This window comes from Nestor notabilis, unplaced genomic scaffold (genome assembly GCF_000696875.1).
Source record: "Nestor notabilis isolate BGI_N333 unplaced genomic scaffold, ASM69687v1 scaffold1294, whole genome shotgun sequence".
Lineage (NCBI taxonomy): Eukaryota > Metazoa > Chordata > Aves > Psittaciformes > Psittacidae > Nestor > Nestor notabilis.
Genome location: NW_009925829.1, coordinates 269 through 12,787, shown reverse-complemented (window position 1 = coordinate 12,787; position 12,519 = coordinate 269). Strand labels below are relative to the sequence as shown.

The window sequence follows — 12,519 nt, the reverse complement described above, 5'->3', positions numbered from 1 at the left end:
TCCCTCAACAGTAATGTACAAATTTTCCATTTTCTGCAAGGAATGCTCATTGATGGTGAGTGGCAAATCAAGATGTGTAAAATTAAAGTCCAAGAATCTACATTTACTAAGTTGATAGCTATGTGGAAAAGCAATTCTGCATGTCTTCCCCCTGCTTGACTCTTGTCTTTAGCCAAGTAGCTTTCCAAAGCTTCTCCCTCTCAGAATTCTGTGGCCAGCAAGAGAGATGTGAGTTTTGTGATTTAGCACCAGAGTAAAAAAGCTGAAGGCTTGGTCATAATGCCAACTTCTTTAGCAAAACAAGTAATTTTCAGCATATAAGCATTTGTCGTATTTCCGATTAAAAGTCTGTTCAACTTGAAAAATTCTGACCTCTTCCTTTAAGTGTCTTCAGCAGTAATACTGCAGGGGGATGGAATGATATGATCTTTAAAGTCCCTACCAACCCTAACCATTCTATGATTCTACAAATCTAATACTGTTCTATCAGTTTAGGGACAGCAATTAGATAGGCAAGGAGGATATGAAAATGACAATTAGACATTTCCCTTCCTTCTCTCACTAAGCCAATTTCACACAGTGTCAGGATTCACAGTACAAAATATATGACATTTCCAAGTTTGATGTGAAGGTAGATTATGTGAGCAGTGGATAGAATTCACATCTTTAATCACCATAACACATAACTGATCATACCACATAGCAATAGACAGGGTTGGATCTCCTTATAGTGCAAGGAAGTTGACAACAAATTGAAGAGCCCTGCTTTCCTTAAGACATCCTCAGCTGCCCCTGTATCAGGGCCATTTTCAAGAAAACCATATATTTTAGCCAAGCACAAATAATTCTAATTTTGTATTTAAAAAAAATTAACACAGAGAATACTATACATCAGCTGCAGGTCAAAATTTTTAAAAATGCTTCCTAATAAAACACCTACATGTTGTACCCATTTAAAAACATTTCCATCCTGCCATTGGTGCCCGTTTCTACTCAGCAATTCACTGCCTCCTCTCCCTGTCAACCAATTATGACACTACCATTGTTTATGTGATCTCAGTGCGAGCCACAAGATGATCTACTACTAAAACCAAAACAAACCAGGAGAGTGGCTTGCAGATTTTGGGTGCTTTTGTTATCTCCACTCCCTAAAGCTCCCCCGTGATCCCTTGCAGCAAAGAGTCTAATTGGCAAGAAAAGCTAATATTGCTACCAAATGCTTTTTGTTCTAAAACTGCAGCACCGGTCATCCTTATTTGCCATGTAACCTGGCCTCCAAACGAGCAATCTGAAACTAAATCACGTTACAATACTGCTTTATATGCCCGCAGACAAAATGTTCCCTTCCCTTCAAATCAGTATCTATCCTGATGTTAGCTATAGGTATTTTTCTGAAGCACCAGTAAATTCTTTAAGCCTTTGAAACAAAGAGAGAGAAAAAATATTAAAAGAATCTTACCTTGATATCAAAGTTGCACTCAAGCCTTCGAATTAACACAATAAAAGCACTGGACGAATTGTCTCTCAGTGGAGGTGGGGCTATAGGCTCACATGCATTCTCTGGTTTTGAATTTATTAGAAATCCCTAGAAAACAGGAACAGGTGCTTCATTTCTCTTTGCCTTAACAAAGGAGTTGGTAGACAAGTGTAAGTACTTTTTCATACAATAGCTAAACAAATTCTTAGTATCAATTCAGTCCTGTATCACAGCAAGATTTCTGCTACATCCCTGTGTATTGTGATTCATCACTATGTCTGTAAAGAATAAGAAAAAAAAAAATACAGTTTTCCCAATTACGTCATCTGAACTTCATAACTCAGACTTCGCAGTGTAATTCAGCAGATAAAGAGGACTGCACATGCTACATTAATATTGTGGAACTCCTAACCTAAGACATATGGAGACTAATCTGAAGTATAACAGCCTGAGAAGCACTGCCACCACTTTCATACTTGGCAATTAAAAGGGGAAAACGGACGAAGGTTACGTGTGTGAAATCAAAACTGCACTAGCATACAGAATAGCTGTTTACTATTCTAAGCAAAGACTATAGGTCATCAAACCCGATATAGTTGAAAGATCCACTGATGGAGGAAGTTCTGGAAATACCGATCTTGAAGCAGTCTTTGGATTATTTCTAGGTGACTGAGTTAGTACTCCACCACTGAAAATGGTTGGAGCAGAAAATTTCCTAACCTCATGCTTTAACACTGCCATGGTTTAAGCCCAGCTGGCAACGCAGAGCCACTCAGACACTTGCTCACTCCCCTCTTTCTTCCCCCTCAGATCCTGGAGGGATGGGGAGGAAAATCAAAAGAATGGAACTCCCACAGGCTGAGATAAGAGCAGTCCAGTAACTACGGTATAATACAAAACCACTACTGCTACCACCAACAATAATAATGATAAGGGGAGTAACAAGGGGAGAGAATACAACTGCTCACCACCCAACGACCAACACCCAGCCTGACCCAAGCAGTGACCTGGGCCTTCTGGGTAAATTCCCCCAGTTTATCTACTGGGCATGATGTGCTGTGGTACAGAATAATACCCTTTTGGCCAGTTTGGGTCAGGTGTCCTGTCTCTGCTTCCTCCTGGCTTCCGCTCCTCCCTGGCAGAGCATGAGACTGAAAAAGCCCTTGACTGGAGTAAACATTACTTAGCAAGAACTAAAAGCACCGGTGTGTTATCAGCATTGTTCGCAGACTAAAGTTGAAAACACAGCACTGCACCAGCTACTAAGAAGGAGAAAAATGACTGCTACAGCTGAACCCAGGACAAACATCTACTGGAAAACTCCACAGATTCTCTAAGAGGAAACATGCTCACCTAAATACTGAACACACTGACACTAGTCCCTCTCCACAATGGTGTGAATTCAGGGCTGATTACTACTCTGAACTTTCTTCCCTACTACTGTAAATACTCTGTAAACACTGCTGATACAGAAGTTTCCATTAATCAAATGCCAAAAAGAGTATCGTGCATGCTTCACAACACTAGTTGTTTTAGTGGTAAAGCAAACAGACCTTCCTTTTTCATTTACTAGAATATGCTGTCTTCCTTGATCAAACCTCTAGATCACCTGAAATGAGCAGCTTTATTAATTGTATTAATATCAGTTAACAATTAGATTGATAGTAATTGATTCACTTCTGTCAATCTCTTCACAACAGATTTTGATTATCAAGATACAGGAAAGTCCAGACTGCATACCTAGAGCACGTTTTCCCTACCCCTCATTTGAAACACCTCTTCAGAAAAACTGCTTTCTAAGGTGTCTGCAGTACAGCCACAGCATGACAGAGGAATTTGGAGGCTAATGCAAAGGAGTAGCATTTGACATAAGGATATTCCTGTAATATTCACACAGATTTAAATATTTTTTAAAGCCAGAGGAGGTTATCATACAGATAAAGAACAACGAGTGACCAGAAAATAAGAATGCAAGTAATGTGTTTTATGCAAATAAAGATCATGAGAAGCTGCACTGCTGTGGTTTCAAGAAATTATTGCTACAGTTAAGAGCTTGAAACTGTTTTCACTGATAGATTTAGCTATATAGAGAGAAGTCATCACCTGTGTAGAAATAATTATGTAATTATATACAAACATAGCTATGAGCTGACAGTTTAAATGTATAAAATATAGACAATTTATATATTTATAAACTGCCAGTTTAAATATGCTTTTTAAATATAATCTTACATTTTATCCATAAATATGTATTATTTATAAAGTTTAACCTGCAACAGAGAAGCAATTTTGTTTTGAGAAATAGAATTTTGTAATGGTAATATCCCTTTCAGAGGAGAAGCTGCACCAGCAATCTGTTCTTTATCAAGTTTGTGTTGACAGGCACACCACTACACACCCTATAACAATTAAAAGCAAGAAAAATTCTACACTGATTTGCTGACACATAAATTTAGGTCCCTGAGGTTCCCTCACTTGGTACATCAACTGCTACTTACATTACGTAGTTTCATCCAAAGCATTTACTCTTTTTAACTAGAGTGGTATGCCTGGAACCAACTGTATTCTATGGACCAGTTTTATACAAATCACACAGTGTCCTGTTGCAGTTCAAGAAATACAAACATAGAAACTAAAGTCTGACTATGACTGGACTGGATTTTTTCTTATTTTTTTACAAAACAATTAAAATGCAAAGAAAGACGTTTCAGTGTTATATTCAAGACTAAGACTCATTATTAGTTCTGCACAGATGACTACCTCCACCTTAGTTACAACACAGCTGTCTAACAGTTAAAAAGGTTAGAATCAAAGCTCCTTGTATCTATTTTTGATATTATTAAATTGGCTCACTACTTGGGCAAATTACTTAATTGTGCTCTGTTTCTCATATAGTCAGCTAACAACTATACAGCTCTAACTTCTTCCCAAAATAAAACCAGTGAGCATCAAAATAGTATCACCTCGAGTTTTCATTTCAGACCTTTTCCACATTTGTTTTGCCTGAGCAGTAATCTGTTCTGTATTTATTTTTCCTCAGTGCTATATTTGTTTGATTTCTATCTTTTTTATCTTACAGAAGAAACATTCAGCAGATACAGTCCTCTGTGCATCTAGTGGGGATATTTTATTTTTTTTTTTTACCTTCAAGCCTTCTGCTGGCAGTCTGTAGCCAAACCTAGCAGGTAGGTCATCAAAGGTCTGGGTTCCATTTTCAAGATTATACTAAAAGAAACAAATTTTAAAGAAAATTCAGGTTTGCAACAAGAGAGAAATAGATAACAGGTATAAACTGAAATAAACAAAGCCATGTTTTTGTTTTTTAGATTAAAGTATTTATCAGACATAGAACCTCTTGCAACCATGTCAATGAAATCACAAAATTGCTTCTTCCACTTGCTCTTCATTCACATGGCAACATCATTCTTTTCATAACTACTTGTCAATACAAGGAAGTAATAGATCTTCTGTTAAATTACCCATATGTTAAATTTTCTTTCTACTGTCTACAATTCAAATACTTGCAGGCTATAAATAACCCCAAAAGCTCAAAACTCAGAATAGCTGAGGGTTTGGGGTGTATTTTTTACATGGTGGTTTGTGTATTTTGGCAGTTTGGGTATTTATTTTTTTTTTTAACTTTGAATTCACTCACGTACAGGGAAGAACAACTTCTAACAGGTGGCTTCTTGTAGGCAAAGAATAGCCTCCATATGTTATCCCTGCTAAATTCCCTGCTGTCTATTCAGGTTAGCAGCTGAAAACTCTCTCTATAGTTTTGTTTTATACTAACTATGAACTTTCATTTTAAAGCAGAGGAATACTATAAAGACCTTAGATCTGTGGAAAGTTGGTTTCCCCTTTCTCTGTTCATCTTCTGTATCTCTGATATGCGTAACCAATGCAGAATCCATACAATAATAAAACCCCCTAAATTTACATATGCTATACCTTTTTTTTCATTAAAAGTGATAGTTTCTTGCAAAAGTTGTGAAACTGTGAAACAGTAACTGAGTTTAATGCAGATCAGTTGGTAAGTTTTATTATATAGTTTAGTGACTCAGAAATATTTCCCTATTCATTATACTACACAGTTGTCATACAGAACAGTCAAGTAAGGATTGTGTTCATTTCAGAGGGACATTTTGTAGCAGCCGGACTCAGACACAGAAACTCGAACTATAGTTCATAGAAAAACACTACCATGATTTATCTTAAGTCTTTCAAAGAAGCAACATTTCAAATGAGCTTCCTTCCCACAGACTTTAATAAAACTGAGGGGGAAGAGACAGGAATGGAACTAAATCTGAAGGAAGCATTTTTGTTCTGTTTAATCAACCTGCTCCATTAAACCTCTCCTGATCTTCCATCCTACCATCACATAGCACAGCACTGCACCAGTAAACCTGTCTTCCTCCATTCTCCCTATTCACTCATCTACCTTCTTAAAATGTCCTTCCTGAGCTCATGTTACTCTTAAGTTTTCCTTTGAATCACTTAGCAAGCCCCAACTTAAGCTGGGAGTCAGACACAAGCCATCTTATTTTTATCCATTATTTTAAAAATGGACAATAATGCTTCACATACACATAACTACTTTATACAAATAAAATTCTTCATTTGAAGCTGCAACTACATGAGAACACTGAAGCATAAAATACACATACGTCAGTAGGAAAAGAAGAATTTCTTCTGTTGGAGAACCCAAAAACTCAGCTGAATCTTGCTCCACAACAATCATTAAACCATGAAATCTCTCTAGATATTAAGATATTTGTATGCCTTCAACTCCATGTGACAGTGTACAAACACTCCCTCTTCTATCTCATGAGCTTTCCACTGACTTCTTTTCATAGCAAAGTTTTAAGTAGTGTCTAGCTCATCTTTTCATTTCCTACTTCAAAGATACTCTCAGAATAGATCCGTAACTTCCAAATATCCAAGAATAACAGACACTTCACGTTTCGAGGGAATTATTTTAGAATACTGCACACAAGTTCAAGTAGAAGAAATTAAACTTTGCTCAAGGAAGTTGTGAATGCTCCATCAGTGGTGGTGTTCAAGGCCAGGCTGGACAGAGCCTTGGGGGATACGGTTTAGTGCAAGGTGTCCCTGCCCATGGCAGGGGGATTGGAACTAGATGATCTTAAGGTCCTTTCCAACCCTAACTATTCTATGATTCTAAACTAAACTTTAAAAAAATGCCCTTTTTTTAGGTTGATGGCTTGTTTTAAATATCTTTTCTAAGGGAAGAAGTAGCAAGAATGAAAAAGAGGTTTCTTATGAAAAAAGGAAGCATGGGCTTGGTTAGAAAGGAAACGGGAGGAGGGGAAAATCAAGTTTACAGTAGAAAGTTAGTTTAAAATTTCACAATAGAATGGTGATGTAACTTCCACAATAAAGCAATTATCTATCTGCACTGTTCCTTAAAATTTGTATCTACAAAAAATGATAGAACAGTAACACCCCGAAGATTCAAGTTGCATAACCCAGCACTCATCAACCCCACATTACCACAATGTTTTAAGTACTTTTATTTTAATATTTAGTTTCAAGAGTTTTTCACACTGTTCTCCTAAATTGATATGATATTAACAACTCTCCTGGATATTACTGTAACTAGTAGATACTATGAAGACTGCAGTACTTATGTTTAATTATTTCAGTGGCTTAAGCTCTATCCTACAAAGACACATACAACTTCCTCCATAAAACTACATGATATATAAAATTGGTAATACGTAACCCTGCAACAACTTTTACCACTAACCCTATGTTCATTATGATCATATATACGATCATTTAAAATTCTACATACTCCAACAATATTGTTCTTAATGACAGCAGAGATTATTAGCTATTAAAAGAAATCTCTCTCTCTCTCTCTCTTTAGGTGCAACATATACAAACACTTCACTGACAAGGCCTCTAGCACACACCAATTATACTACTCATAGAAGATTATTCTGCTTTATTTATACACCATTAACCTACAAAATGGCATCCATCATCAAAACTTAAACTGCTGTCTAAACCATGAAACATCTAAATCATGAAATTTTTTAACAGGGTTATAACATGCTATAGCCTATCTGGTCAGATTTGTACTTTTAAATGTCTAAGCAAATGAAGTACTCTCACTGTCATGGTATCTGAGCACACATCATCTGTAAGTGCATTTTAAAATGTACTTTTTTTTTTTTTTTAAGTGAACTAAACTGTCGAGGCAATTCCATTCTGAGCAACCTGCTATAACATTTATTGTACTGATTCATTAATAGAATAGTTTAAAAGCAGATTCAATTTTACAGAAATTTCATCTATGTAGAAAAACATTCTTATACTTACTGCTAAAATATCTGCCTCCACAGGTAAAAGATTCAGGAACGCAAATAACTGAACAGTCAGAATAGTGTATATCTGAGTGGCAGACAACATCAGCATTCCTATTGACAACAGCATATTTTATTTAGTACCTGCAAAAAAAAAAAAACAACAACAAAAACAAAAACAACACAGAGTCAAGGCACATAGCAAATATTTTCCTCTGTGATTTTTGCTGGGCTCTACTGGTCAGTTAAAATTTTCTAAAGAAGTATGCAAAACTTTATGCTACGTTTACTTTTAATTACAAGTAATCTTTATTCAATTATTTCAGAGACAGAAGCCCCTTTTGATAAAAAATTCCTCCATGGGAATGCATGCATAAAACAAGATGGTAATAGTACCACTTCAAAGAGCTTTAAGGAACACATATCAATGACAGCTGTATACAGGAATGAACATTTACATGTATTAATTCACATGGTATTAATAATCTTTAGACACTGTTAATTTTAATCTTCCCTTCTAGCATAAAGCCAAATTTTGTGTACCTGGAATAATTGTACTAAAAGCATTTATTCTAAACACACACTTGCAAAACCCGTGTGATACCAACAGGCAAGAAATACAAACTAGTTCTACCAACTTCAGTGAAATGCACATATGTACATATATGACTTATGGTCTGAGCAGCAGATTTAGTCTCCTGTGAACTACATGCATTTTTAAGAAAGACCTTTAAATAAAAGAGTACAAGTACTCTGTAAAGCACGCTTGTATGCATTTCACAATCTCATGATATTAAAAGGAAGTTAATTCCGCTTTGTTAATAAATTTTCATTAAGAACAGCACCAAAAAGCAACAGCTTGTGTCTGGAAATAGGCATGTTTTATAATAGAAACTGTTCTTAAAAACTGCTGATTTATCATTAATCATGGAAAAAAAGTGAAGAGAAGGGTTAGGAGGAAGCAAACCAAACATTTTCATTTTTTTCCTTTGCCATACGAAGATTTTTTTTTTTTAATGTATTAAAAACATACACAAAGGGCCTGACTGCCTTCCTTGTATGAACAATGAATGATACCTTGCACTGAGACTATCATGTTTCCCTCAAAAAAAAAAAAATAAACAACCCAAACTCCCCCAAAATCCCAAACAACCACCAGCAAAACCCCCATACAACCACTCCCCAAAAGAAACATTTGAATGAGCAGATTTTGTTCTGTAATCTCTCATATAAAAAATTGGCCATTTTTACAATTGTGTGTATCTTAAAACCACAAAATTTGGCCCATCAAATACAACACAAGGGTTAAAGATACAGTGTTTAGATTTTGAACATTTCAACTATTTTCAGCAAAGACAAAAGCTAACACAAGATATTAATCCACATCTTAGAAACTCATTAGTTTTGAAACAGGTTACAGATTACTTTCCACTGTCTCTTCCAAATAACTATTTTTCTGGCACCAGAGTCCCCAGTCTAGACAACAAACATGATTCAGGTTGAAATGTCATTTCCATGACTGACAAAGGCTGCTCCTTAGGACCACAGAATTTACTCTATGTCTGTGAAGGACCAACTTCCTCCACAGTTATAGGGCCCTCAAATTTATGCTCTCACAACACAGAAACATAAGAACAACATGGTACTCATGCATGATAACATTGAAGATGTTTTCTGAATTTGCACTTTAAAAGAACACATTTTAGCTACATAATAACCTAGATCATTTAATAGCAGCACTTCCATCTGCAGAACTTCAGAGAACAACTGTGGTTCATTTCTGTGTGCCATGCTCTTATGATCTGACACTAGTATGCAGGTTCAGTGGGACAGCTACAAGCACACGAGCTCAGAGAGGAAAGATTCAGTGGGATTCTTCATTACCACCCACCTGGGCAACAGGTGAGTCTGCTGGACAGAGTCTTAAAAAGGAGTAACAGAGAATAAGTTTATTCCAAACAATACTACACATGAAGTGAGGTAATACATTTTAGTGCTTTAACAAATACATTTTTCTTTGAAGATGACTGTTTTAACAACAAAAATTCTTTAGAACAAAGAATAGTAATGGAAAATTACCCTAACACACCCTCGCTAACTGGGGATACAATAAGAAACAAGTGCACAGCCTGATCACCATTAATTCCCAGAAAAATCTGGCATCAGGAATAGCCCCATGAGAACAATGGTAGTCACTGTTTATGACAGCAGCCAGGAGGAACCTCCTCCTCAGCTCTCACTTCCAAATGCCTTCTGCTGTGAAAACACAACCCACTGATGAAGATCAGGACCTCTGTTCTCCGCTGACAAGTTAGATATGACAATTTCTTTCTGCACTGTTGCTACAACTCCAGTGTTAAGATAGACAATGATTAGCAATCTACAGAGGAACTCCATATTCCTCTTTGGCTTAGCTATAGCATGATTATGCACAGGCTATCTCTTAAGAACACAGAACTACAAAATACCTTATGTCCCTTATAAAAGCACCTAAATGTGATTGAGCTAAAAAATCCAACATTCAAACCTCCGACATACTCAACAAAAAACACATGGTCCAGTGCACTACCTACTCTGGAGTATGAAACAAGCAACAACTAAGTACTACCTTCAGCATGAAATCTAGCCACTTGCCTTGCTGAATTTAGAAGAATTGCTTGGTCCACAGATGAACCTCTGCAGCCATTCTTATAATCTCGCAGTGAGGGATTTCTTGAAATGACATAAAATTAAAATCGTGGCAATGCAAACCAGCAGCAAATACATTGGAACCAATATTGCTATAATAGTTAAAATAATTCAGGTACAAGTTTTAAAATTAGATGGTACGTGATTGATATTGTTATCAGAACATTAAGACCTCCTCTAACTTCTTCTATTGGAGAAATTAGAAGTACTTCTAATTAAACTCAGTTAGGTCATTCAAGTTGTTTGTATGATTGTTAAAAACCTCAAAATTGAGGCTTCTTATTTAAATGGTTCTATGTGGATTTGGTTTGACTGTAGATATTTCATTGTGAAAATTGTAACTTTGTTGACTTAACTGAGGAATCACAGCCAAGACTACATTTTATTTCAGGACTACTACATTTTCTTTCACAATCAAAAAATACCTAAGAACTCCTGTCTTACTGTCCTACTCTTTGGGGGGTTTTTAAGCAAAAAGCATTGTCCCATGATCAGAGGTCCTCAACATTAACTATAGCAAATATTGGTCAGTTAAATTTGATGTAAACTGACACTAATATGAAGATAATTAAATTTTACCATTACTAATGGGAAGAAACAGCTGGTATTTTCAAAAACAGTTCTCATGTTTCTGACTTTGTCATTCATACATGTGATACTTTGCAAAACTTTCAACTAGTTAGTGGAACAGAAGCTACAGCCACAGGAACCTGTAATGAATGTGAAATTCAGGAATTTTTATTTCTTAATTAAGCTTTATCAGTTTCTCTCATCAGCCTGGCCTAAAAAAGAGATGTCAGTGAAGCTGAAAGGATAAAGAACAATCATTCAAAAAATAATCACTTTGACCATGACAGAAGTTACTACACAGAAATATAGGTTTATGTAATTAAAGACTATACAGTAAACCACACAAAGGAAGTTAAACTTGACTCTACATTAATCTTCAGCACTTTACACCTGATTTTCCAGTGTAAGTTCTCCTTAAGTAACTCTGGGTATTTTGAGAATCGTTTTTCTTCCCACGCTACATTCTAGAACTCACAAGCCTGAGGAGCTACACTGCTCCCTCCCTCGCAGGACTGAACAGGATCACCAGGTCAGAACTGAGGAGAGGAGAATGTGGGGTGTGCTATATCACAGCACATCTACAAGCAGCAAGACAACCATGAAGTAAACACGCTGACTTGGAATATACCAGGCAAGGTATTGTCCATGAAGATAAGGCAGCAGTAGTACTGTTGTCTGTACAACAGATAACATGTTCCTGATTACACTTTCAAAGGAAGGGGATAACAGAATGTCCCTTCCACCAGAAGATAAGGATGGCTGGATAAGCTCTACACAAGAACAGACAACACGTAACAAATACACCTTTCTGCTGTACTGGACACTAAGAATGCCTTGCCTACCTCTTAATTCATTAACGGTATTGTCTGCACTAATAACAGGTCTTGTGAAACACACAGGGTTTTTACCACCAATGCACTGACTCCCAGACCAGAAGAGACAACTTCAGTGGAAAATATTCTCCCTGCATCCTGCCAAAAATACTAGTTCCACACTTGCCAAAGTGAACAAGCCTTAGGAGCATGCTTAAGATAGATGTAATAAAGAAATTACATGGTTTGGGACACAGATAAGAATCTTCAGAGCTTTTGGCAACCATCCACAAACCAAGCTCCACAAAGTACACAGAAGCTTCTGAAAATTTTATGTTTATCTCTCCATCAGCTCAAAAAGTATTTCACAGCAGAAGACAACACAACCTAATTCCTTATCTGAGTGGTTATGCTCATACTACAACTCTCAAGAGAACAGCTCTGTCCCCTCCCATTAGTGAAGAAAACCTTGCATATCTATAAATTTCTACTTTAGTGATGAACAGGATTACAATACTTACAACAATCCCGAAAATCATAAGACTACACAGAAACCTCATCCTAATGCAAACTCAGTGACAACATCCTAAATCTCCGTCCACAGAACTGAAAACTAACGCACACACAGCAAGTTCCGTGT

General features: G+C 36.5%; 1 protein-coding gene across 1 annotated transcript in view; it reads right to left on the bottom strand.

Moving 5' to 3' along the window:
- RNF13 (ring finger protein 13) overlaps positions 1–7,958 on the bottom strand; it is a 30,604-nt gene extending 22,646 nt beyond the window's left edge. The window contains exons 1-3 of the mRNA XM_010013210.1: positions 7,826–7,958; positions 4,622–4,702; positions 1,460–1,585 (exon numbers count right to left, since the gene is read on the bottom strand). Of these exons, the coding sequence (XP_010011512.1) occupies positions 1,460–1,585; positions 4,622–4,702; positions 7,826–7,939 (321 nt within the window). The 5' untranslated portion in view covers positions 7,940–7,958. The remainder of the gene's footprint in view (positions 1–1,459; positions 1,586–4,621; positions 4,703–7,825) is intronic.
- Between the last annotated feature and the right edge of the window lie 4,561 nt (positions 7,959–12,519).